Raw genomic sequence first — 27,554 nt, 5'->3', positions numbered from 1 at the left:
CGCACAGCATTAGCATTCTATTATTTCTCGCGTGGCCTGAAATTTCTAGAAAACAAAGGACAGTTTTCAAGAACCAAAAGAAAATTACGTAATTAATAGCGGCAATTTGTAATTTTTTTGTCTCACAATACCAAATACTTTCTTTTATCAATCACGCAGGTGGCACGCTTAGCGATTCTTCACTCGATTTGCTACGCGGGTAACATTTATTCGTCTTTCAAATGGTTCCCGATTGAAACGCGATAAAACGATCGCTGTAAAACTGATAACAATCAAACGACACGGAGTACATATTTAAATGTAGATTTTTTTTTACCAAGCCAGGTTAGACGAAAATAATCGAAATATGATTGATACTACATGTTCAAGGTTTGCGTGCAATATTTTAGGAGTCGACGATTGTGATGCTAATGAATTTCGTTATTCAACGAGACACAGCGGTGACAAATTCGGCAAAAAATTGTTATTGATCGAACGATACGATCGATCGAAGAGAGCAAGAGACGATGACTAAAATCGGAAAGCTAAAATTTTTAATGTGTGAAGAGTCAATCCGAAAGAACGAAAGTTCGAAAGTGTTTTTAGGAAATAACAGGTGCCAGCTGCTGTAATATTAATGAAGCAGCTGATTTTAAAACGATGTATGAAATAAATAAATGATCGAGCAAGATAAATTGTTCTGCGAAGGTTCACTCGAGGGCGCATTAATATGCTTCGGAGAATTTGTTTCGCAAAATGTCTCGGCAAAAAGTTTGAGGAACGACTAATCGCCTGAGCCGCGGAAACGGGTGTCTTGACAAATTCGGGCCATTTATTCGCGTCCTTTCGCCCATCCGATCGAATTAAGGTGTGGCCGTAATTTGATATTTCCATTAAGTATACTACGTATTGAATTACGGCGACTCCGATTCTCCGCCGAATTATCGCTCGGCCGACTAGATCTTTTCAAAGTACACACGCCGCGTTACCCCTCCCGTTTACAGTTCAACGAATCGGTCCTCTTGTTTCGAAAATTTTAATACATTTCGACACAGCAGCGTACCATGTTCTTCTCTGTTTCACAATGAAGATCAGATAGAACGGAAAAATATTCTAGTTTTCTAACGAGCGACTCTCGATAACCGAGATTGATGGAAGAAATACATCATATCGCAAGTATTCACGCGAATTCGTTTAATCAATTTGATGCAAAATGATGACCATCGGAATGAATGATAATAAGATAATAATTAATTAATAGAAAGGTTCATCGCGAAAGCGGCGCACAAGATCGGAAAAGATCGCGCGAATCGTTGCGACTTGTCGCGACAATATTTGCGCAAAGCATAAGGGGGGGGGGGGAACCAAGACGCGCGCAACCCTTTTTGCCCGCGAGTGCACATACGCCGCATTCTCCTCTCGTTCGGTTCCCGCGATCGCTCCCGTCGAGCCACACGCATCTCTTCGACAACGATCATTACTCTCGACAAAGAGAGTATACCCGGTACGTTACGAGCCATTGCGCGCAAAAATTGCCAATAGAGCGTTGGCACGGTGCAGGTGCCTTGGCCTTGTGACGTTGCCGCCTTTATGACTCCCCAATTATTCGATCGCGTCGCAAGAGTCGGATCGAAGACGACCTCGAAGGACGCTTGGAAGAAGTCGACGCGTCCGATTCGCGAGAAGAATTCGTTTCCCGGCGAATCTCGTCTACGAAAGCAGCTTTAATCGGGCAACTAGAATAAACGAGAACTAATTTCTATATAATTTCTATATAATTCATTTTGCGAGATTCCAGATGAAATCGCACGAGTCGTATCGAATACTGGTTTCGAGCCGGAATTTTCTTACTTGTCTGGTACAAAAAGGAATCGAAATATCAGAGTACAATTGCTCATTTATAATGGAAAAGAATAGACGAATAAAATAGAAAACCTGCTCGACTCGACTCTTGATCCGAAAGGAACAATAACCATTCAACGCCGTTAGGTCGCAGATATTTCAACAATAACGTGAAAACATTTATTTTCAAAGTTGACGTTTCGCTCCTCGAGAATTCAGGAAGGACGAGTCTCGGGTTTCGGTGCCAAAAGACCGAGGGTACTCGACACATCGGGGACAAAGACGTACGAGAGAATTTTACACGTGCAGATATAAGCACTTCAGTATGCAGGATCCTGAAGTTTTACGAAAGCCTTAGAGAATTTATTATCGGAAAGCAGTCGCCTAATGTAGTACGTCGTGTAATATATTTACCTCGAACAAAATAATTATGAATTCAAAATCAATAAAAAATCAGAAATTCGTCAAAATTTTAGAAACATTTACATGCATTCGCGTGCATAGCGAATTTATCCAACGGTTTCTCCGCACGTTTTCCATTTTACCTAAAATGTTGTACAACAATTGCGGCGTCGTCGATCTTGATTAATTATCCGACAAGTACCATTAAAATGCCTCACGTAAAAATATTATCCGGATAAAACGATGAAAATCCAAGGACGCGTTCATTATTTTTACTTTTCAAGTAAACACAAAGCGAAAGTTCCTATCCTTTCCTAATAGTATACGTCATTGCGAAAACTTTCTCGCGGTATCTGCGTGCTTACTTCGCCCTTAACTTCGACGGAGGGCCAAAGTGAAATTATTCGACAGGGTGGGGGTTGGCGGGGCGGTTCGTCGGGCGGACGCAGCATCACTCTTTGTGAAATTTCACGTTCGCGCGCAGATAGGTATAGGATATTCTCGAGAAAGAGAGAGAGCGAGCGATCTCAGACACAAACGCGTGTCTGCACGTATACACGCGAAGAGCGGGGTCGTTTGGTTTTGAAGTGGGCCAGAGGCCCGCCGGCAACGCACGTCAGATGTATCATTATCTCGGCCTCACTCTGTTGCTATGCAATTAGAGTCCGTTAATCGGGATCCCCACCACGAGAAGCTGAGCGCGCCTTTCGTGACGCCAATCCGCGAAGCGGAAGGGGGAGTATCCGCAAACCGAGGGAGGGAGTATCGATGCTGTTGAGGAAGAAAGAGAGGAAGCTGCGAGGGACGGAGATGAGAATGACTGCGAAGAGAAGACGAAGAGAGAATTGAGGGTGACGGAGACGGAATGCTGGACGAGGACGTCACGAGGGAGAGACAGAGCAAGAGAGGGAGAGAGGGAGAGAGACGGAGAGTGAGAGCTTAGAGGGAAATCCGCGCCCAGCGCTCAGACGAAGACGGCAACAACAACAATAACAACGGCAACACGTGGACGTGGAGACTCTCTCTAATCTCTTCTTCGCAGACTCCTCGGACTCTGTCGCTCTTGTTTCCAGCCCATTTGTCTCCGCGTTTCTACCGCCTTTTTTCTTTAACGTTGCCCTCTCGGCGAAACACTGAAATTCCATTTTGGCGGAAGAATTCCTTTATCTTTTGTGGTGTGATGAGACGCTTTTTGCGTTGTTCAAGGCACACCGTGGTCCAAATTAATGTTTAGCCATTTTCGCATTTTTTGCTGTAATTAACCCCCGATCGAAATCCGTCGGCAAAATGATCTCGAGGACCAAGAGAAAGTCGTTTCCTCGTCTTAACCTCTCGAATTATTACGGTAATTTCCGACGTAACTCCTCACTCGCTCACTTCTCGACAGCACATCGATACTTGGCGTGATCTTCTAATTCCGGCGCGTGTGTTTCTATCGTTATCCCTCACGGTGCAATACATGAAGGCGATTGCCAGTCGTATGGCTTCTTCCTCGACGTTCATTAAGATTTGCTCGGCCTTGAAGAATACTGCGCGCGCAGCATCCCGGCCGTCGACCACAGGACGCTTTCCGTTCATTCAATGCGGTCTTTTGTCGTTTTTCCGGTCGTTTCGGTGCGCTTTCTTGCCTTGTTGCAATTCCTGACCTGTCAGAGCATCACTTCAAAATTCCCGAATCTTTCGCAATTCTTTTTGTCGTTGGATTTCTTATTTTTCAAAACAAGAAATAAGCATTCGCTATTTTGACGCAAAGTGGCCCTGTATTAGCGATTTCGTAAAAATCATCGCAGACGAAATATTATAATTAATATTTTAAACGATTATAATTACGTTTAACTAATTATTACGCTTAATTATAACGATAAACTGAACTTTCCTACGCAACGATATTAATTTTAACAATGACTAATCACCGAATTTCTGAGCGCAACGTCATTCTAGTTTCCTGGAAGCGCAGGCTGATCTGGACTATGATCTATGCAGCACGTATCTTTGTTGGATTATTTTCCGAGAACCGCCAATTCCTACGTCATTCCCCAAAATCTGGTAAGACATCGTTAAGCGTACACACATTAAAGTGACGCACGTGAAAAACACGTTTCAAAAGCTCTTAATTATCGTCGCGATGTAATCCGCGAATGTCCTTTAGCGCGATGAGCAGCTAAATCCAATTATGGTATTTCGCACTTTAAACTTTTAACATTCGCTAAACGCGCGTTTCTGCCTGTTTGACATTTAAGACGTTCTTCAGATGCATGGAATTTTCGTAATCGTTAAAAACAACGCGGACTTGAAAATCTCCTGCCTCGCGAATCTTCAGCAATGCCATCACTTTTATATACGGCAACTCGATGCCGAAATAATTTCTCATTGGAAAAAAGAATTCCTCATCCCAAGAACGACCAACGTAAAGAACAACAATTGCTTTCGTACTACCATTTACAAAATAATAATTGGAAGGGTTTTCTACAAAGCACTCATTTAGACAAATCAAATATTTTATAGAAGAGATATTTTCCAAATTTTCACTCACGACATCTGCTGCCTTTTCCCATCGATTCTTCATTTATCCTCATTAAATGTGAGAGATCCTTTTTCCCCTCTCCACCATCGAGACGAAATTTCGCGACAGCATCTCGCCGAAGAGATATAGAGGATATCTCGGCGATGACGCGATCCAAGGTTCCGAACCAAGGACGCGCGCGCGCGCTTCGTCCTGCGCAAAGTGCGCAGCAAATTTCTTGCCCCTTGCCTACCATCTCCTTCATCTAGTAATCGACACCCCTTCCACTCGAGGTCCGAGAATTTCGTGGCCCCGGGCCACGCGCCTCTATTACACATACATTATTCAACGCAATCGCCAAAAATCCTCGTTGCGAATTCAGCACGATGCACCGTAACCGGGTAGCAACAGGGACCCGGCAACAGGACCTGTCTCCGTGTTCTCGTCCCCTCTCCAGCCACCACGCGTCGTTTTCTCTGGGCACGATCGCCTCTCTCTCTCCCTCCTCCTCCTCGTCGCACCCGCGGCGGGTGAACGGTGACGACAACGTTCGTCGCTTTCTCGTTAACGACGCCGGCGGTGCGCCTTTGGTCTGGTGCTTGTTTTTTCGGCACGTTTCGCGACGTCGCATTTCGACGACCGGCAGGAATTTCGAAATTGGATTTAACGCACCGACGATCGATAAGGCGATTCAACGAGTTCGGACGCGATGCACACGCGAAAATTAACGTCGAGCGCGATCCTCGAGCTTGGCTTTTTATTCGAAGCCATACTGGATGCCGAATATTGTATTCCTTGTGGCTGCGCGAGTCGAGAATGGAATTATTCCGCGAGAAAAGGCTGCAACATCTCGTATACTAATTTCGGAGTATTTGCGCGCGTCCGAAATGAACAGGAGTACCGTAGGTACGCGCACGAAGAAGGCGACGACCTCTGTGAAACAAAGCGGTCAGGTAGGCTGGGACGTGAAACGAGTGTGGCCAATTTGAATATTAATCATCGGTCCGCGCGAAATTGGCGGGCAAGATTGCGACAGGAGGAAGGCGGTACCTCGCGGCCGAAATCGATCTACGGGCCGCCGCCCGTCCGCGGAAGAACAACGCGGGCATTTTCTCTCAACGCCCACGCACTTCCGCAAACCGAACACCGCGCGCGATACCTACGTCCTACGCGTTTTATTAGACGATGCAAGAACGAAGCCCGCCAACGACGGATCTGAAACGTTTGCTGACGTTGAGTTGACGCGGGTTTTTCCCTGCAAGTGACGCGTCGCATCAAAAACGCGGAGATAAGATGTATCCGACGAGAGCTAAATAACAATGGCATCGTTTTCGTCTCAGATATTATAAATCTAATATTTGTGATCCTTGAGAGCATCTCCGGGGAGGATCGTTAAGCGGGCCACAGACCGTCGTCTAATCGCGTCGGACACAATTAGTGGTATCTCAGTCGAATGCCTTCCTCTTTGGGGTAGGTAGGTAGAACGGGGTCGAGCGCTAACGACGACGACTCGATAATGAGACGCGGATAAAAATGTAAGGTGGGTGTTCCACGACCAACGGACTTTGTCCCGCTGTACGATTCTGCTGCGGCGGGGCCGTGCATAAAAAGAAGTGAATCTTTTCTAGTCCCTTTAACGCCAATTAGCCTCGTGAAGTAAGTTCTTACACTATTAACGCGAACGGAAATCCACTGACCGACTTATCGAGCGCATTCGGGGCGCGGTAAACGTCTTCATTCAGCGGCGCCGTTGGTGACTTCATGAATGAACGAAGCAACCGGACGTTGAAGGACGTCACTCAGGTAAAGGTTATCGAGCGTTGGACGCGATTAAGTCCTCGCAGGCCGGTTTTATCTTGCGACTAGCGCCGGCTCTAACATTATTTACGGCTCATACGCCAACGGTGTAGCTATCTAACAGTTTCCAATTACGACTATTAACGGACGTTACGGTTCGCCCGCACCTAACTCATCCTCACGTCACACGCCCTTTTCCCGGGCTGACGATACTGTTTATCTTACAAACCCGTAGGAAAGTGTCAATGCATAGTTTTCGGAAACTTTGTGTCGATCGCTTTCGAATGATATTTCATTTTTGTCCATAGATTATCCGAATGCTGTCGGTTCCTAAATAGATTAAATGAAAAGTGCAAAAAGATAACCGCGATATCTGCGTGATATCTTACGTACTCGATATAAAGTGACTCGCGTATATAAATTATTTATTACGTTTGTTTCGGGTTATGAAATAAAAAATAAGAAGAAAGAAAAGATTTTTTTTGTCGTGTCTTGAGGAATGGTCTCTATAAAATAGAAAAAAAAGTCATTATTCTCACAAGTCTTACAAATTGTCTCATTCATACAAGACCGATTACTCGGTGAATCACGACACGCCACGCAAACGCGCGTCGAATGCTCTGATTACTCGCAGATTACCGGTATGAATATAACATCCGGTGGATTCCAATTACAATTAACGGGAGCGAGAGTACACTCGCGTCCGACCGACATTCCGCGCAAGGCCGTTCGCCGTCGCCTCATATAAAACCGCTGTCCGCAATCTTCTATTAGACACGATTCTATTGGGTTTCTCATGCTCCATAGACTATCGTGTGTCGTTATCTAAACAACCTCCTCGAGCACCGCGCAATCCGGTTTGCGAACGTATCCGTAATACATATACCTGCATCCTCGCCGTCGTTTTTCCAGGGGGAAAGCGAGCGCAACCATTGAGAGATGTTGTCACAGACCGGTCTTGCGATCTCGCGCCCCTTTGATGAATTATAACGCAGCGGGTGGTGATAAGATAGCAGAACGTGGTAAAAGGGAGAATACGAGGGAAAATTTAAAGACGAACGATACATCAAGAGGATCAAATCGTAAGATAACGTCGGCAATTTACGTTGACTTTTCGCTTATCGTTCGACGGAAGGGTGGGAAAGTGAATTTACGATTTTCTCGGCGACGTGTATACTTTCGTTACCGTCGAAATAGTGAAACGTCCGATACAGAAACCAATTTGTGAGATAAAAATATCAACACGCGTCTTCTCTGCGAATCCCATGCTTCACGAGGATCATCTCGACGAGATGAGAAATAACTTTATTCGAAGACGCCAACGATGTGCGCGCGCGCTTTATAATCTCATAATTAAGGATAAATCCGCTCGAGACGTTAATCGCGGATATTTCCGCTCCGCTGGCCTTTAATATTCGATTCAGCGTTGTTAAAGCAGCAGCGACCTTAACCGCTGCATTCTGCGGGCGAGAATATATCCGTTGGAGAATAAAAGCGTAGAGAGAGAGAGAGCGAGAGAGAGAGATCGTGCGCCGCCTTATATCGCCGCGCGCTATTCTATTAGCAGTCAACGTCATTACTTCACGCGGCTGCTGAGTGCATCGGGGGAGACTATTATCCCGACAACCTCGTCGAGCACCTTCCGTTCGGGTGATCAACAGGTGCCTGTTTTACGCGGCAGTGTATTTTTTTTCATCGCGCAACACGAGCTCCACCTTGTGTCCGTGCGTCATTTATTATCCGTACTCGTTACAAAAAGTAGGTACTTGGGTGCCAACGATGATGTTATTTATTGTTCTTTCGAGTACGTATGTCGAATCGCATTATTTCTATCCTTTGCGCGGAGAAACGTGAACGCGATATTATAATTTTCTCGAATATAAAGTTCTCCCCGTTCAATCTATAAGTGAAGACGCTTTATTCGAAGCACTGGCTAAACGTACAGCTTAGCAAAATGAAATATTTTCCATAATACACGCGAAATGGAACAATGCTGTTTTAACCCTTCAAGTCCCACAAGTGAGTCATACATAAATACAATGTTTGACTGTCACGATTGTGATAGTTGAAGGATTACCATGTTCGCTACCAGCGTTACACACATGTATGACGATCTCTTATCTCAAGCTCACCTTTACGAAAAATCTTCAATTCTAGTTAACATGTTCGCTACCAACGTCAAATATATCTGACAGCGATCATTTTTCTTCATACGTTTAACATAAAGAATCAGTCTGTTTTACGTAAAAATAAATAGAATATGATTTGTGTGTAGGAAAAGTGTTGCCCAAACAAATCGTGATCAAGTTTAACCGATATCCGTAATTGAGAGGAAACATTTTCACACTAGGAACCGAGATAGGTCTCTTGACGCCTTTTCACGATAACAAACTAGTGTTTCGAAGTGAAGCACACACAAAAGAGACAATCGCCTTTTCGACGAGTTGATCTTCCTGATTTTTTTCCGACTTGAAACTGAGACTTAACTAAAGTTTTCGGAAGCTTTCGAAGATCGACAGTCCCAAATTTATTTGCGTTACACCTGTATATAATATCTACTCTAAACAGTTGTGAATTATTCGTGAGAGAAACCAGACCAATATCGTTCCTCTTCTTAGTATACAGACGAATCGTCTTGTAGCGACAGGAACAAACAGTTCCTGTAACATGGGCACGTGCTCATACGTGACTATTATCCTCGAATTGTATACCGCAAAGGCATAATTGTCGGACGTCGAAACGCGCCGTAACTCTTTTATGGCGAACCGTGTCGCAAAGCGAATAACTTGGACGCCTCGCTTGATTTGAGATTCGAGCGTATCGTCGGGCTCGTCAACGTCCAATTAATTGCGCCCGGCGGATCTATAAAGCCATTAAAGCAGCATTCGACATAAATCGGACGAAAGATTGTCAGCAAAAACTAGTAATCTCCAACTTTACTATCTTCAATTACATTACAATTAGGACTCGCGAAAAATGCGTATCGCATCGTCATTTCGGCGCGATGAAAATTTCTCTGTACGCCCATTATTAAATTGACAAATGAAATCGACTCCGTCGCAGACGAGCGTATTGTCTAGGTCGTGCGAGACCGAAGGCGTACTTGAGGAGGCGTTAGGGAGAAACGAACAGTCGGGGATACCCGCGAGGGAACGATTTAGAGGCAGGCGTGGAGAGCGAGACGCCCGATGAAACGTGGATCTTTATTACAGGGTACCGCGAGCCGATGACCATACGATAACAACATAAAATTACGCGTCTCTGCAAGTATACACGACCGCCATGCACGTATGATGGTAACATAACGATTTGAATCTCGAGACGTTGCAGATTGGATCCTTTCGCGATACACGTGAGGAATTTTTATTTTTGAACAGTTGTATACAGCGTCATTTTCCGACGTATTAGAAGAGACAACAAGCATAAATTCGCAAAGGAAAGAGCGTTTGAAAATCACGATATTAAATTAAATCCCGTGAAATTTCTGTGTTTTTTTTTTCATGCGTCTAACGCAAGAAGCAACAATTCAACGGAGAGAGCAGAATTTCTCAGGAGAAATGCAACGGAGGCCCCCAGGAGGAGGGGAAACTGTACACGAAACTTTTGGAGACCTTGCGAATCGACCGAGAGACCCAGGTCGCGTTCTCTCTTCTCCTCCTCCTTCTCAATCTCGGATCGGCGTCCTCCGGTGTCGGAACGGCGACCTGTTGCTAAGGGAAGACTTGAAAGTAAACAACGTTACGTCATCAGAGCCCCTGGTGTCTAGAGATATGCTGCGTGGTGCTGGCTGAACGCCAGTCTCTGTTCCCCTCGTATCTTTCTCTACCCGGTGCCGATGATCGCCGAATCTTATTCCGTTCGCATATACGGGGTGGTCGTTTCATCTAGATCTCCTCCGGTGGCGCGCTTATCTCAAGTCGCGCATAAGAATACGATTTTTCTATGTACAATATGTAGTATCAAGACTCCCTTTTTTTTCTTAAAAACACATTTATATCCTGCTTATTTCGTAAGGCATTACTATACGATTGAAGAAAAGAAAATATCTCGCAAAACCCACCCTCTTACAAAGAAGCATGAGTGAACGCGTCGGCATGTGTCACTTGCAACTTGGTACGCTCGCGACAAAACAACGCTTCGTTACAGACCCCGGGTATACATCTGCGTGCATACACATGGGAAACCGCGAGGGGCGAGAAGAAGAAAGAGGAGGAGGTGGAGGTAGTGGGGGCAATAAAAAAAAGAAGGTTGTCGGGCAGCAACGGCGAAGCACGCGGTCTCTTCGCTGGCGGGCCGCACTGGTTATTTGGCCCGCGAATAATAATCGTAGCGGTCGCCCTCCCGTTCGTTTCGGCGCTCCTCCTCTCTCCTCTTTTTCCTCTCTCGCTCCCTCTCTCACTCTCTCTCGCTCGCTCCTCTCACGGATCTCCGGCGGTCGCTGCATAGCAACAAGGACCGGCCTCTCGCTCTATCCTGCGGACCATGAGGAGGCCAGCCAGTCAGCCGCGGGCACGGTCGGCTCGTCCGGCCCGAGGACGGAGAGAGGAGAAGAGTGTGAGAGCAACAGAGGGCCACTTGGGACAGATGCGGAGAGGAACGGAGGAGAGCGAGGGAAGCGAGAGGGAAGTCTGAGAACGCGGCTGGGTAGACAGAGAGCGGTAGAAAATATAGAGTAGGACGGAGATACGCGCTGCTCGTCGTCTAGACGACGCGCGCGCGCGAGAGTCCACCCGCTGCTCATCTCTGTCTCCGAGGCCTCCCACCCTTTTCCCTCGGCTCCTTTCTTCGTCCCGTGGGTCTCCTATTTCGCGCACCGACCAGGCCCACCTCAATTCCGCGGTCGCTGACAGCTGTCGGACGACGACGTCCTTCTCCCTTTCGCGCCTTACCGGATGGTCGAACGTATTGCGCCTCGACGCGTCACCTCGCGGTATTTGGCGCCAAAGGCGTCCACGTGTCCACGCTGTCAGTGTTTGGCGCCAAACTTTCCTCGGTAAATACGTCGGACTCTCGCTCAGGTCGAGTTCTTTAACGTAGACATTTTACACGTACGTTCGCGCATTGCCATTGGGAACAATTCTAGTTATAGAAATGTAATTTCACACGGCGGAATATATCGTACAAGAATCATTAAAGTGTCGAGATATTTGACGAAAATGATAATGTCATACGATAATCATACGATTGTAACTCATGTGCGATCGTTCTATTCATCGTTTCGTATTTATTGAGTTTGCGGACTTGCAGACTGCAGAATTTTCGTGATCTCGCGCGGATAAAGTCGACCCCCGCTTGTGTCGCAGCTGTGTGCGACGGCAGAAATTCGCGTTAAGCAGCACCGCAGCTGCTCGACACTGACGGAAACACGTTTCAACTCTATCCTTGCAAAGGAACTACATCAAATTCTACACGTTTCTCCCAATTTTCAACAACTAATGCCGTCTTAAAGGCAAATAAGTTGCTCAGGTAAAAGAGAATTTGCATAAACGGTCCCGTGACCAATCGTATTTCTCACGTTTTCATCGCAGGCAATCTAGGACGATCGTTTCTTATAATCCGGAAATCACACCCCGTTACACCTGCCACGCCCACAAAAATTAATATTAGTGATACATTCCTTTCTTATGGGAAGAAAAAAGAAAATAAAATCGCGCCGATTCAAATGAGAAATCATCGAGACGAGCATCATTGACCGAATGGCGCGAAAATCGCGAACCACTCAGCGGCCACTTGCCATTTCTCCATGATTAGTATCGTCAATCCAGAAGTGACTAATTCTGGATTGATTCTGGAGGAGGGGTCCAAGGAGGGTGGCGCGGTCGGACCAGTCATATGGGCTATGACGTAGCGGAATCCGGCCGACTAGNCCCGCTCTCTCTCTCTCTCTCTCCTTCCCTCCCTCATAACCGGATAGAAATTTTCGTGTGCCATCGACGACCTCCGTTTCCGAGAAAAGGAGAGCATGGAAGCGGGATTTTGCATAATTTAGGCAACGCGACGCGGCTTGACAAAAGGCGCCAAAGGAGACCCTTCGCCTACGAATAATTACCACATTCTATATGCGGCTAACTTGAAGAAACTCGACATCAAAAGCAAAATTCGCGTTAGCTATGTCGAGTTTATGGAAATGAACCGTGTTAAAGATGTACGAAAAATTCTTCTCGATTCTTCGGTGGACACGTTTCACGGCGAATTAGCTTCGTAGCGGATTGCGTCGTGTGTCTCGAATCGTCACTGCAAAATATCGCGAAAATTCATGCAACGCTATGTATGATATTCTCTTTCTTACCGCAAACTCTATTTCCGTTGTTTCGCACACAATCATAATAGAATATTCTCGGAGGGATGATGCTCGGAGAACATCAGTATACCTACTTCTAATAAACATTAATTAACACAGACGTACCTATTTTTTGGAAACTAGAATTTTTATCCCTTTATACTATTTATATGGTAAAAAAATTGAGTCTTTAGATTACTTTTTATTTTGCAAAAAGAAGAAAATAGATGAAGCGGGGAAACGCGAAAGTTGGTTCCAGGCGATCGGAGAGTCGAGCTTCGCGGCATCCACAAGCCAGACGCGCTCCACAAGTCGTATAGTAAATAATCTATGCAGAGATAAGCTACGTGATACAGCGGTAAGCAGTGTGTATCGCGGTACAACGGTTAGAATGCGCGGTTAATAACGCGACGCTAGCGTCGTTTGAAACGGTGACTCGTCATTCGTCGAGCATTTCTGCCAGTTAGCGCACACGGGGAGATATTTACAAGTGTATACATATATGTACGCACACGTATATACGCTGGTGTAAAACGAAAAGTACGAACACCTCCCTGTAATTGTGATAATGTTACAATGTATTCCGACTGAAAGACCCCGTCGAGCAAGCCTACATTGTAAGGATAGATATCGCGTATGCAACGATGCATGATAGGGATGAGCGATGCAGTAGAAAATATCGATATTTCGTATACCAATACATGTCGTAAATGGAAATGTACCAAAGATATACAACATTAGCATAATGCTGTCTCATATTTTTGGTGTATCGATATTTTTATTTGCTATACGTATCGATATGAGATATCAATATTTTTTACTGTATCTCTAATGCATGGTGCATAAAATAACCTTCGTCTCTCCCCGTGCAGAAAATTTCTTGGGATCTAATTGGGAAATATATTTTGGTCGGAAACTATGCTGTGAGCATTGAAAAATTTAGGAAAATTTCTACGCGAGCCTTCGTTACCACGAATGTTCCGTTTCGATAGAAAAGCCATCATATATCTTTCTTGAGTCATATTAAACCAAGTTGTACAGTTTTGCTCCCATAATTCATCCCAATAATCGCACGGGACATAGATCGTCTCCAGGTCGCAGATAAGAGTGTCTATGCGACAGGGGGCGTTGACTGAATAAAGAAAAAGGAGAGTGGAAAAAAGAGAGACAGAAAATATATAGAGAATAAAGGAGGGAAAGCGAGCGCTCGGACAAAAAGGTTCCGCGCCGCACAGCTGCCGTTCCACCACCGAGCTCTATCGTTCCAAGCAGGGGAGGTTTCTCTTCTCCTTGTTCATTCGATCGGTCTCCGATCGCTCCTTCTCTTTCTCTTTTCGTTGTGCATCTCGCTTCCTCTCGTGCATTGGATTACTATCTCTTGCTAGACGCTATTCAAGGTTTCGAAAGTATAAACCCATGGGATAGGGGCAGCTGCTGTACATTCCTTCGTTCCTAACTTTGCTCAGAGCTGCTCGCCCCGCAACCTTTCATTCCCTTTTCTTTACCGTCGCGTTTTTTCCACCCTTTGTCTTTTTCCTTCCTCTTCCATCACGTGTGTACGTGCGCGTTCGCCTTTGCTTGGTAATCTTGTATCTCTCTTGATCATCTTGCTTGCCACCTGGTTCGCCGTCACAAGTGCCAAGCATAATCCAGCTCAAGTGGGAAGAGAACATCCGGGGAAATTGTAAAACTCGTTTTTCGAAGCCTCCAAGAGGTCTCTATAGATTTTCGTCGAACCTTCCCGAGAAGGGAGAGAATTTCTCGACAATCGCCCATGTTCTTAAAGTAAGCGTTTTAGAATATACGTTATTAACGCAAGATATTTTGCAGGATTGTTCATGAAAATATTCTCACCATTCCCTAGAAAGAAATTGAAAGAACAAATTTTAAGTTATTTTGAAATTGTACGTGCGTACGTTGTCTTCGATTTATTTCATTATTTTATTTCGCTTCGCGCGTAGATTTGGCGCTTCAGCGCATGAATTGTTTCAACAAGATGCAACTTGTCTGAAAATGTACCAACAAACTAGTCAAAATACAGGATACACAGAACCGCTTACCACCGGTGATTATAATGACAAAAAGTAAAGAGAAAAGTCAGGTATATGCGAACAGGTAGACGAGGAGTACTGTTGCAGTCTGTTATTTACACGGGAGTGCAATAAATCTGTGCGGGGCGCACGGCTGACTTTAGGTACAGTTATCCTGACGCCACACATTGTGCTATCTGTTCACGGAAAGGTTAAAAGGTTCTAGCGCCTTAACAACCGGGGAGAGAAAAAGAGAGAGAGCACGCGGTTGTTACTATGCGAGATAAAATTTAGGAGAGATTAAAGCGTGTCTCCCAATTCATATCTTGGCCGGAAGTAGCAGTGAGACAGAATTCTCGCGTCGCTACAATTATTCAGGGATTGTCCATTGATTGCATAATCGATCGTACGACAGGCCCGTTTCTCTTTCTTCTTCCGACCGATCGGCATAATGAAAAAGTATCATATTCTCGTAATCGCGCTCGAAAAAACCGGGCAGAGAGGATATTAGCTTTCCACTTCTCGTATGTACTCTGATGAACGAACTTATCCGCAGATAAAAATAATAAATGTCGAGATGACGTTGAACGTGATTGAGAAAATCGATGAAGAAAGGAAACATTAAATATAAATGCCGCCTTGGTTCAAAGTGTTGTACGCGGTTTTACGAAGAGATCAATCGCGCGAGGAATTTCAACGTAATTTCAATATTTTTTCTAACGTTACTCATGAGAAATTACATTTTTCAAAGTAGGTTTTACAAATTGTATAATTAAGTGCGCACGGAACGAGAGAAATTTGACGGCAAGCTTCCATTCCAGAACACTGATCGCGACAGCGTTTGATCGAGAGATCGCATTATCATGAATTATCATGAATTAAGGCGCAAATTATGCAGATCTCCATCGAGAATTCGGTCTTCATTCGCGCCGAACTTCTCCGACCTTCAGGTCTCTGTATACACTCGACTCCTTTCCGTCGCCTTGCATTAGATATACGGCAAACAACGTATGTGCATAAGAATGCCCTATGCGTAAATAAAAATGTGGCGGTTACTTATATCCGAGTATCGACTAGGAACAAATTTGGCGGCAAGAAGCGGACATTGTGTGGGAAGAAACTCCAACTAATTACCTATTCATTGAACAGTGCCGTGGAGACACCGCGTCTCCATTTTGGAAGAATGCGGGGAAACTGATAAAAGAGCGGAAGGATGGAACACCATTTCCTTACTTTTAATTAAGAAGCTTTTCAAGTTCCTCCTTCGTTATACGCACAAAGTCGAAATTGGTTACCGACACTCGACTGTTGATTCCATTAAAAACATAATATGTTATAATGCGATATCGAAGATTGGATCGTTTCTTTATGCGATTTACAGCTTGGCGGCGTTCGAGACAGTTGAGTAGCGAGTTGAGCGAGTGACAATGAAATTCGATATGCAGCAACGAGACGCGCTCACGCAGTCCGCTTTGTATTCACTCACGCGCATGCCGCTACTTTGTCACTCTTATTGTAAAGCGCGCATGCCGATACATCTTGTGTGTACTCGCGAATGAAAGGTGCATTATTTCGCAATGAACTGAAATTATTTACCGTGAGCTACATGTTTTTCTCCATTTTCTAAACGCAATAAATAAACATTTTTTTCGAAAATATTATTCGGCGAGGATCGCGTTTATTAATCGGGTCTTCGTAAGATTCAGTTTCACTCTTTTCCTTCGTTCGTACTACCAGGCTACGTCAGGCACGTCAGATCGCGCGCCAAACAATCGACTAAACCGCTAAACCAGCAAGACGTGACCGAGCACGATCGAGCAGTATAGAAGGGAGGAAACGTTGAAAAGAGGGTTCGCTCGTCCTCTCTCACGACGGTTTGAATTTTTCGTCTCGTGGCGCTCGCGTCAAGAGGGTTACGACTACCCCGCATCTTTACCGGTCACAGGCTATATATCCAGGCCCTTTCAGGTTATGGGCGTACCTTCGCCAGCTGCCCAACATCCCTCCGCAATCCGGATATCTCGCTTCTCTCCGATCAGTCTGGTCGGGCTCGATAAAAATGCGAAAGCTCAACGCGTTTCGTTTTTATTCGCGACTAGGAAAAAGGATGGAATCAATTCCATGGCGGTTCGTAAATTTTCCTTTCGACTGTATTTTACCTTTTCCGAGTCTTCGTCTTACATCTACGTCTCTTTTGTAGACGATTGACCGTTTCCCTCGAAGGAGAAGAAACCACGATACAAGGAGCACCTGCAACTTCTTACGAAGGGTCGTGCGTTCAAATATGTTAATATCACTACCTGCATATCCGTGCAGATTAATGAGTCAAGGAGTGAGGGTTGCATCGGCAACAGCTGCGCACGCGATACTCCAACACGCGAACTATCCGTCTATGTTAACTTTCGAGTTATTGTCGTTTTAAGAATCACCGATGTTGCTTTTTATACTACTATTCGAAACGTACGTTATCGTATGTTATCAAAAGTATCATAGGAGGAGAAATTTCACCAGAATGATTCCTTTCGCCTCAAGATATTGTCGTGTGCGTTACAAAGAGTCCCCGCTGATTAAGATCCGTCAGTGATTAACTTCTGTTCGTTACTACAATCTGATCGACCCTGGTTGGCTTCAAACGTTACCTACGTCGTCGCTTTAATGTTTCATTCATTATCGGGAGCGCCTTTGTTGAAACCGCTTATCGGCGAATACACGGGAACTTTATATGGCTGCAGCAGGTACGGGCTGCAATATTTCTCTTTTACGAGCTTTGAACACACGGACATGTCGGTGTCCATCGTCTCGATGTCACACGTTAATAGCGAGCACTTTTACAAACTGTCAGCATCCGTACTTTCGATCATTTATTTAATGGTTATACTCCTCAGTGTTTCAAGCTTTACCAGCGTTAACGAAGCGTTCGTAAAACAGAATTGTATACAGCAATAGGTAAGTCATGCGCTGTGGCAATACTGATAAAGCACTGATGTTTCACGGTTTTCATCGCGTTTACGAATAAACGCGATCGACTATATAGCCCGTAAACATTTTATAATCTCTCTCTTTTCCGCTTGTATTTCATATGAAATCAAATTGATTTATTCGCTCGAAAATGATAAAAAACTGAGATACAAAAGCATTGAGCGCATTTCTAACATTCTTATCTCTCTCTCTCTCTCTCTCTCTCTCTCTATGTCAGTTTATCTGTAATATATAGCGCAAACACAGATATCAACAGGTTCGTTAGCGATTGATACGGAGGAATTACCGAACGGAACCTATTATTAAATAATCGCTCTACCGTGCACAATCGCCGCCGGCGTTATCGTCTGTACGATTAATATCACGCAATTAGAGAATACTACCAACTCGCATTCCAACGCGGCGAATTACTCTTTACAGGAATTTAATCGCATAGCGCGTATGTGTACCATCGGGCGATTTAATGCGTTTATCGACATATTGAGCTCGTTTTTTCGTCCAACCACGACTCTGAGGCCTCGTGGGCCAAGAGGTTCTCGTAATCACAAGTCTGCCTACCATCTTTGGGAGGATACGTGATATCTTTCGCGTTATTTTTTTTCTTGTTACGTTCAACCGTGGAAAATAAGCACCTGCGCGACTTCATGCAATCCCCGACTCAACGGAAACGTGATGAGTGTATTTATAAATATCAAATTACTTGAAAACTTTCAGTCGAACGATTTAAGGCGAAAAGATGCAATTGAAGTTGCGCTGCGACGAAATGTCTTGTAAAATTAGAAAATATATTGTAAGATATATGCATTGTTTCGATTATTTGTCGTAAATATATGCAAAAACTTTTCCGTCGAGTTTCCTTAGTAATATTCAGTTGAACATCCGGTCCACGATTCGCAGAAACTGGACGGCGCCTTTAAGAGGGACCATTGTCAAGAAGGGGTTGCGTGGAAGTAGTCGACTTAATGCGTTTATCGGTAGCTATCGAGACATTCCTCGTCTTTTTATCGAGAGGACGAGCGGACGATCGTGGGATAGAAAGGCTTGTTCGCCGTCGCTTGCAACTCGTTATAGATGGTGTGTATAATATGTGCGAGTGTACGAGAGGAAACGAAACGGAGTTAAAGGAGTGGACGAAAGAGAGAGGAATCGCGCGATATCGATAGTTATCGATCGCACGACCCCGAGTTCGTATCGAATACAAGGATGTACGACGGCGTTCAGCACGTTTTCAGATAATATCCTCTGAATTTCAGGAACAAGGGAAAAGATTCATCCGCCAAGTGCATTTCGTACTTTACGAAAGGTCTTTCTCCGACGTAATTTCGAGAAAAATATCAAAAATTACTCGTTATATCAATTTCATTGCGGGAATCACTCTTAGTTATCTCAAAATACATCCGTTCAAAATGTCGCGTTCTTGATAGAATCGATAACGAGACGCCAACGCCAAAATTAGTCGAAAATTAACAATGCCTCGAGTATTTCACACGATTTATTCGCGCGTACTATTTTACCCGGTGTACCCGGTCTGCATATGTCCGTTGCAGGACTGCTTTATGCTTCGCGAAGCACACATACGTACCTAGTGAGTGTGAGAGAGAGAGAAGGGGAGGGAGACGGCCGGGACTCGGTGCACCTGGCCAGGTGTAGCAGTAGGTCAATATCCAACAACACGTGATGATACCACGGGACCGTTGCGCGGGAAAATAAAATACAAAATAATAATGAACGAACCGGCGCGAGCAATGAGTTCTTCCTCATTCGCGCGTGGCTCGCATAATCCTGTGTGTGCATCGCGCCGAGAAAGCCAAAGGGAGATTTTCTCAAGTTGCAAGCTACAAATTCTCGGGTACACGCAGAACGTAACGTTACGAAGTCAAAAACCTTGTCAGAATCGCAATTTTATCGAGAATGCCGTTGCCCATGATTTTCGCGATATTCTAGCATTTTTCTCATAAACTGTGATATATTCTGTTCCTTTTTCTCGATTATTCCGACAGGACTCCAAAAACCATGCGTATCGCTAATTTTTCCCGCGTCGCGACCGGAATTACACCAGACTGAAAAAGTGGTCAGTCATCTACGTCGGTTTGTCTCTTTCCAGGCACGAGACGGAAGACTCGCTCGACCGGATTGTCCCCTTGTAAAATTTTCAAGACACCCACCGGAAAAAGGGACTCCGCGAGGAGTCGCGCGTTTCACAGGAAACACCCGGTGCGGTGAACGTAGACGGCCACTCAACGGCCCTTTGTAGCCGTTGCTAATTAAGGGACAATTCCTTCCTTTCGTCGAAACCACCCTTCCTTCTTGCGGGACTATTTTTGTGCGGTTTGTCGTAATTCCTCGAATCGCGACACGAAGTTTTGGACGATCGTTTCCGACCGATGGAAAACGACATCTTTTACAATTGATATCAACTGTCGAATGCGGTGAAATATAGATTTACAGCGACGAGAATACGTAGAATTTTAATATCTCGAGGTATGGAAAAAAAACCTGACACACGGTCAGTCACCAGCTGTGCAACCGACAAAAATGGTCGAGATGACGACGTTGTTCTCACGAATGTTCGCACCGTGTCCCACCGCAAAACTTTCTACGGCATCCCGCAAGCTTGCCCGAGGATTAAGGACGCTCGAGTACTCGGAGAAACGTGCAAGAGGACAGCTCGGATGTCCCGAGTTGCAAATATGTCGAAATTTGATATCGATCCGATAATATTTACAGAGAAATGAGAATACGAAAGAAGGATAGAAAATTCCATTAGTTTGTCAACTGAAAAATGTAATGTCGCAATAAGCTAAAACGGAGGTAATATAATATGCGTCTTCTCTCTGTAACGTAAAATAATGTTCATCAAATTAGCCAAGATTGAACCCGAGCCACAACAGAAAGTTTATCAATATTAATAGCTTCATCTGCATGTAGTACGACAATCTTCGAAGTTTTACGACAAAGGCGTTTCTTTTATATCGCACACTCGCGGTTTGTCTCGCACGACTGTCGTAAAAGGATTCTGCCCGCCCTTTGTTTTAATGCCAACGATACCATAATATATTCGCATTGTTCTTCGTGGCCGGTTTTCGCCGCAGGCCGGATGGTTCGCGATCCAGAGAAGAAGCGAACGTCGGCGCGCCGGACGCGCGCTCTGATATATCGTTCGCCGGGCTCAATTTTGGTCGAGAGCACTAAACAACATTTTGTACATCCCTACGCGAACGTTGATTTTTCTTTGCAACGGTTCGAATTTATTTATGATCCGCGCTCGCGAATTGTAATTTTTCACACCGTCTCCGCGTGTTATCTCGACATCTCTTAATTATCAGGTCGCCCTCCTCCCTTATCATACTTGGAACGAAATATTAGGTAAAAAAAAAAAAAAAAATGCCGTGTAAACGGAAGTATCGATAGCCGAGTATCTGAAGAAAATTCGCGATTCAGATACAATGAATCAACACTTATCGTTGATAAGTTGTTGATAATCGACGATAACGAGAACCTGATTATTTTCCAGCAAAAAGTGATGGGGGTATCCAGAAGAGATCCCAACGCATTTAATCGTCTTTATGCGAAGCGTTTCGTTAAAGAACACGGGCCTTTGACACGGGTGCGAATACAAGCCTCGTTATCGTTCGTTAGGTGTGCGTATGTAACAAAGGATATAGAGGTGGTATGCCACTTGCATCCGCTATCGCGATCTAACGCGAGGAGGAATGCGTCGTTGCGAGAGAACCGGCGCGGTAGAGGACGGCAGGTAGCCTCTGCAGCAACGACGGCAAGGAGAAAGCACGTACATCACTGTCACGGATTCTTCACGCCGCCGTCTGACTGATTTCCGCGAGTAAATCATCGCGTTTGTCTCGCCGCTCGGAACGCGTCGCGGACATCCGGCGGAACGGAAACATTTTGTAATGCGAACATTTGCGGGAGAAATGACATAACGTAGCCAGGACACGCTCGTAAACGTTGCATCAACGCTTGTCGTAATCCCGCGGGGAATTACGAGAGTCGTTTCGCGAGCCGATTCTCCGAATATTTAAGAGACGTTAATAACACCGTGGTACGCGTTGATGTTTCGCGCTTTCGTACAAAAGACGCGAAATCTCATCACCGAGAAACGTCGTTCGTCAAGTTTCGCACAGGCTCGCTTATCTTAGAGCCTTAACGACCCGACCGAGCAATTATCCCTTGCGGCGGCTCAAAGCCAAAATGACGATAAATCAATGTCAAAGTAACGATCTCGCGATCGAAACAATTACCTGACCGCGATTCGATTTCGTGCGCGAACTACGCGTGCCAATTTAGCCCGGAGAGATCCCGGGACTACCGGGCTATCGATTATCGCCGGCTGTAATTAGCCGTCGTGTTCTCCTTCTCGCGGGAATTACCAAACGCCGAAACGAATATTCTGAATCGTGCGTTAGGACGACGTGTCCCTCGCGCAGCCGATCATGCCTGGCGAAGAAATCGATTACCAATTAATTAGAATACCGCGGCGGAGCAAATTTATTCCTTTTCACGCGTCCGCAAGTGATCGAGGCGTAATTTGAGAAACGTCATCGAGAGAATCGCAGCGATTTTCCCCGTTATTCGTGCTATCAGTTAAGCCCTCGGAGCGTTAAAAGGACGAGCGTGTCGCGAGAATCGTATCTGGCTGCTACAAGATAAACGACCTCCCCCCTCCTTCCCTTTCTCTTGAAAGTACGACTGTCGAACGCGAGAACCCTGAGAAGCGTGCGCGCGATTCTCTCAAGATCTCTTCCTATCAGTCGTTGACTTCTCTCACGACGAAATTACATCGCACGGCCGATAAATAAATTCGCGCAGCCGATGGTAAGAAGCAACGGTGAAATTGATCACGACTCACCTTGACGAAGGAGTGAAACTTGACTTTACTCGGCGACACGGGCGGACTGTTCGGTGGCCTCGATTGCAACGGCACGTGCAGCAAATTCTGCACGTTCGACAGACACCCCTTCCTGACCGCAGATCCCTTTCTGCTCTTAGGGCTCATCTGCACGGCCTCCCCGAGTGGCTTCACCTTCTTCGCGATCGTGAAATTCTCTTTGACGTTCTGCTTGCGTAGAACGTAGTCCATCCTCCTCCTATTGGCGTACGGGTCGTTTTTGCAAATTCTCTTCCACGTAGTCGACACCATGCTGACCGTACACAGATCCTGTGATCCGAGATAGGACAGGATCTGCGACACTACGTTCCAGTGATTGCTCTCTTTTCCCAGAAGCGACAAGAAATCCACCTTCTCCTTTTTCACGCAGCTGAAAGTCGCGTAGCGCAATTCCGATAAGCCGTGGCGACTGAAATCAAGCCTCTTGGGCTTGATCTCGGGTATGGCACTCAAGTCCGCGATAGACAGTTCACTCAACTGTCGGTTTTCCACCGACGTTATGGTGCCGGGATTGATTCTCCTGCGAACCGGCGAAACGACAATGAGCGGTATCGGGGTCTTCGGCGATGTCGCGACTACATTCTCTCGCGGTACGACTAGTTTCATCTCCACGTCCTCCTCTCCCAGGGAGGCGACCGCGTAGGACGAGGTAGGCATCGCCGGAGAGGGCGGCGGTGACAGGAGGTGGAGACCCGCGGAGGCTGGGGTGACCGGCACCGTGGCTTGCCAGTTCCTGCTGCTGCCAAGAGCGAGATCATCGTTCGCGCAGCTCGGGGTAGAATGCGCCAGTAGACTGAGATCTTGGTTCGCGCGCGACAATTCTAGCCCCGAGTCGGAGCTCTCCGGCTGCTCCGACTCCGAGACGTAGAGCAGCTGACCGAGCTTGGAACGATGTCTGTGAAGTTTGTTGCACTGCCAGGGATCCTGACGATGCCGGTGCCTCTTGGCGACCGCGCCGGATAGCTTGTTCTTGTAGCCGGTGCTCACCATCGGGGTGTAGCTGGAATGCGGCGTCAGGCCGCTCAGGTAGCCGCTGTCCACGCTGTCGTAGCTGCGTCCGTTCGAGTCGCCGGAGCTGTGCGGCGTACCGCGGATGCTTCCGCCGTCGTCCATCGTCCGATATTTCGAAATTATCTCTCGTTCCTCCGGATTACCGCGAGGCGTTGGATTATCTCCCTGTCCGCTGCGCGACGCCGCGCGGATGCAACGACATGTCGCGGATTTTGTCGATCTAGCCTGCTTCTTTGTAAGAGATTGACGAAAAATTTCGATGAGAATCTCTCTCGCGAGTTCCCTCGAGAGGAATTACGCACCATCCGTCGCGGCCAGTGCACAAACATACGGCTGGATTGCGGCCGTTGTCTCCCTCAAAGTGTTGAAATCCTCCCTCGATGTGCAACTCTGTGTTAAAATCCCGATCCGTTGATCGATATCGCTCCGTGTGTTTGATCGTTCGTCCACGAATCGACGGATGATCGCGACATACACAAGGCGAACTGTCCTCTGTGTCACTCGCGTCTGTTTACACCGGGCGAAAAAAATCCGTCGAGCGACGACTCGTCCGCGTCGACCGCGGCGACCGCGCAACTGTCATTCTGCGAAACTGACCTTACTCGGAATTCCTGTAGATCTACGCCGCGAATCTCGGCAAGGCTCCACATTCATCGTATGGCGGCTTGACGTTTGCCGCTCAATTCTCTCCCTCTCTCTCTCTCTCTTTCAACGTTTCGACACGCACGGACGATGCTTCGCGGCGCACTCACGTGTACGCGGGAAACACTCACCCTTCTCCCATTCTTCCTTCCGCCGCTCACTGCCATCCAGCGGCGCGAGGGCACACGTAGGAGAGAGAGAGAGAGAGAGAGGCGCTCTTTCGGGCGCGCACGCGCGCGCGCTTCGTAAACAAAACCCGCGATCACCGCGATCGGCTACGCCGACTATTCGCGCGAACTTCACCGTCGTCTTTTTTTGAGTGAGCACAGCTCGCTCATCCACACCGAACCCTCAACCCTTACAAACTAGATGTCACTGAACAGTCGGGGGTGAGCGCAATCGGGGGGGAAAACTTGCGCGCGCCGTAGGCTCCCCCTCTGTGTGTCGCACGTCGCAGCACTTGACCAAAACTCGGAAAGCCACTCGCGCGTTCCGTTCCGCGCTCCCCACGAACTAGCGCGCTGTCCAATCGCATGCTTGCACTCTGCCGCCGTTCGTTGCCAAGTGCCGCTATTGGCTCGCGCCGCCGAAGGATGCTGGAGAGCGCACGCGTCACGAGCATCTGTTGCTGGGGAGCAACTAGCTTCCTCGCGCTCTCGAATTCGCGCGACGCGCCTGCGTACAGCCTTCTACGCTTTCGAATTTCGACTTGCTCGTTTTCACTGAAATATATCTACGGCCGGTAATCGTAGTTGGATCTTAGGGAGAATTCACACCTAGATTGAAAAGCAGAGAACCAATCAGAATTCGTGTTGGTAGTTTCTGCTTTACCTACCGCTTACTACTACGCATCGACTTGGTTAAATGTAAAAATTACGAGAAATTATTGGAAGTTTTAATAAACTTCCAAGCATCCACTGACATAATATACTGGATCACGGATCGTGATTTAGCATCGTGAACACAAGGCCTTAAGTCCGTATTAGATTACAGATTGGGATTAAATTAAATTTGGCCAATCAGAGTAAGATTCACTAAACATGAGTTTAGTGAACTTTGCTCTGATTGGTTAAATTGCAATCCAATCTCAATCTTAATTCGTAGTCTGACACGGACATTATATTTGCGGATTGCGAATCGTTGACCAGCCAATGAATTTTTGGCTATTTTAATTTGATTAGCTAGTCAATGATTCGTAATTTACAATTCAAATCCAATCCGTGTGCTCAGTACATAATGTGACACGGACTTAACTGCCGACTACCAGCGCTAGTTATGATTGGCTGCTGCTTTTCGGGCTTCTACTTTTCTGGCAAAATGTAAATTCTCCTTGAGAATCTCGTACGTACGCTTTATATGCTTTTATGTTTTGAGCGGTGTTGAGGATATACTTTTGAATTAGGCAGCCAAATTTCTTGAATTGTTCAGCAAGTTCGGCTGAAAAGAACAGACCAGTTGTTCAATACGGGAACGTATTGCGTCATAAGCTACTGGCGTTGGAGACGAGTCTTTGGCCTGTTCGCAGTCATAACTGAGAAATATCGCGTCGTGTTTGTGCAGATTATCTTGCAAAAAATTAGTAAACTAAATATTAAATTATATATTATTATAGTAAATAGTAAATTTTTATCGGTATTAAAAAATGGAATCTAGTAAATCTGAATCTACACCGAAGGCCATGGTATATATCTGTGGAGGTAAAGGATATTCGTCAAACATTTTCTAACCTCGATCAACTATTTTATAAACAACTATGTATTAATGTTTATACCAATTAATTATCGTTCAGTTGGTCATATTTGTACTAGTATATATTTTTTTGCTAAATTTTCTACATCATGGTTGTTTGTTGAAGCCGACAATATTATATTTAACATTAAAACTACCAATGATTAACGTATATTTTTCTGCCGAAGCAGTTTAAATAAAATTTTTGAGAAGATATGTAATGCATAGGAAAAAGTATTCATTCGTTTACATATTGCGACAAAAATTACGGTTAATCTCATAGGATGCACTATTAGAAATTGGAGTAACTTTTGTAAGGAAAAAAATTACCAACTGGTCATTTGACCGGCTTTGGTAGTTTTAATGTTAAGTATTTTTCAAATATATTCAGGAGTTCTTGAAAATATTCAAAATACATATTTAGTATAAGTAAGAGACATTAAATTACAATATTGAAATGCTATTTTTGTGTGTACCTTTTATAATGTAAATAATATATAATTTTCTTAAATATAAAAAAAATTATTTTATGTTATTTTTTCTAATCTAAACATGAGAACGTCTTCTAATTTTAATTTTTGAAGCATTATTTCAAATATTTTTCACAATACGACATATTAAAAGAATAGAGAATTAAGAGTTTCATACTTGAAAATATGTTAAATAGTAATAAATATTATTTACTTACTAGATATATTTATATCGTGCACATAAGTTAATTATACTTAATGTCAATTTTTAGAATGCCATAATGACAATGAAATTCGTCAAAAGGATCCAATTCGGTGCAGGGAATGTGGATATAGGATCATGTATAAAAAGCGCACCAAGAGACGTATCCTTTCTATTACATATTGAACATTTTTAAATATAACTTAAGTAATGTTGTTTTTGAGAGCAATTTTCCTTAATCTTGCTTTTAGTTGTTGTGTTTGATGCACGATAAATATACAGGTGATTGAATGAGGAGACCGTGATATAGCACTAAGTTACGAATTATTAAAATACTTATTAACTTGTAATATAGGGGCAATTTTATCCATAATAATATAATACACAGTGTTATTGGAAATTAACTTTTTATTCCTGTCCCATATTGCCCGTGTTCCTAGAGTTGTACTTTCGTTCTTGCAAGATCACCGTACAGAGTCGCATTACAATCTCTGGGCCAACAGTTGGACATTCCATCATTGGATGGAATCGCATCTGCATATCGATTTAGAATGCACAATATATAAAATGTTTTAAGCAATATATTTGTCTTTTATTTACAATAAATAAAAATTACATTTTCATCGATAGGGTTCAACAGAGTCACAGAATCGGAAGAGTGAACAACGGTGACACTGGCAAAGAAAATATTGGCACTAATTACGATCTGTAAAATCCTTTGCTCTATTTACTCTGTGTAGATGTATACACTTATAAAATTTTTACTCCGGTCCCCCACATTGT

At 45.0% G+C, this 27,554-nt stretch overlaps 2 protein-coding genes across 2 annotated transcripts in view; one reads left to right on the top strand and one right to left on the bottom strand.

Moving 5' to 3' along the window:
• Window positions 1-24,772, bottom strand: part of LOC106752346 (F-box only protein 43-like) — a 30,128-nt gene extending 5,356 nt beyond the window's left edge. The window contains exon 1 of the mRNA XM_014633982.1: window positions 22,680-24,772. Within this exon, the coding sequence (XP_014489468.1) occupies window positions 22,680-23,831 (1,152 nt within the window). The 5' untranslated portion in view covers window positions 23,832-24,772. The remainder of the gene's footprint in view (window positions 1-22,679) is intronic.
• A 976-nt stretch (window positions 24,773-25,748) lies between these two features.
• On the top strand, window positions 25,749-27,171 carry LOC106752322 (DNA-directed RNA polymerases I, II, and III subunit RPABC4). The gene is made up of 3 exons (XM_014633939.1): window positions 25,749-26,068; window positions 26,842-26,934; window positions 27,023-27,171. The coding sequence occupies exons 1-3, from the start codon at window positions 26,014-26,016 to the stop codon at window positions 27,043-27,045; spliced, it is 171 nt and encodes a 56-aa protein (XP_014489425.1). The 5' UTR covers window positions 25,749-26,013; the 3' UTR covers window positions 27,046-27,171.
• Window positions 27,172-27,554: the final 383 nt, after the last annotated feature.

The sequence above is a fragment of the Dinoponera quadriceps genome, unplaced genomic scaffold (assembly GCF_001313825.1).
Source record: "Dinoponera quadriceps isolate SergipeBrazil2010 unplaced genomic scaffold, ASM131382v1 scaffold248, whole genome shotgun sequence".
In the NCBI taxonomy this organism is placed as follows: Eukaryota; Metazoa; Arthropoda; class Insecta; order Hymenoptera; family Formicidae; genus Dinoponera; species Dinoponera quadriceps.
Note: the sequence above shows the minus strand (reverse complement) of the source record. Positions and strands in the feature narration are given on the sequence as shown.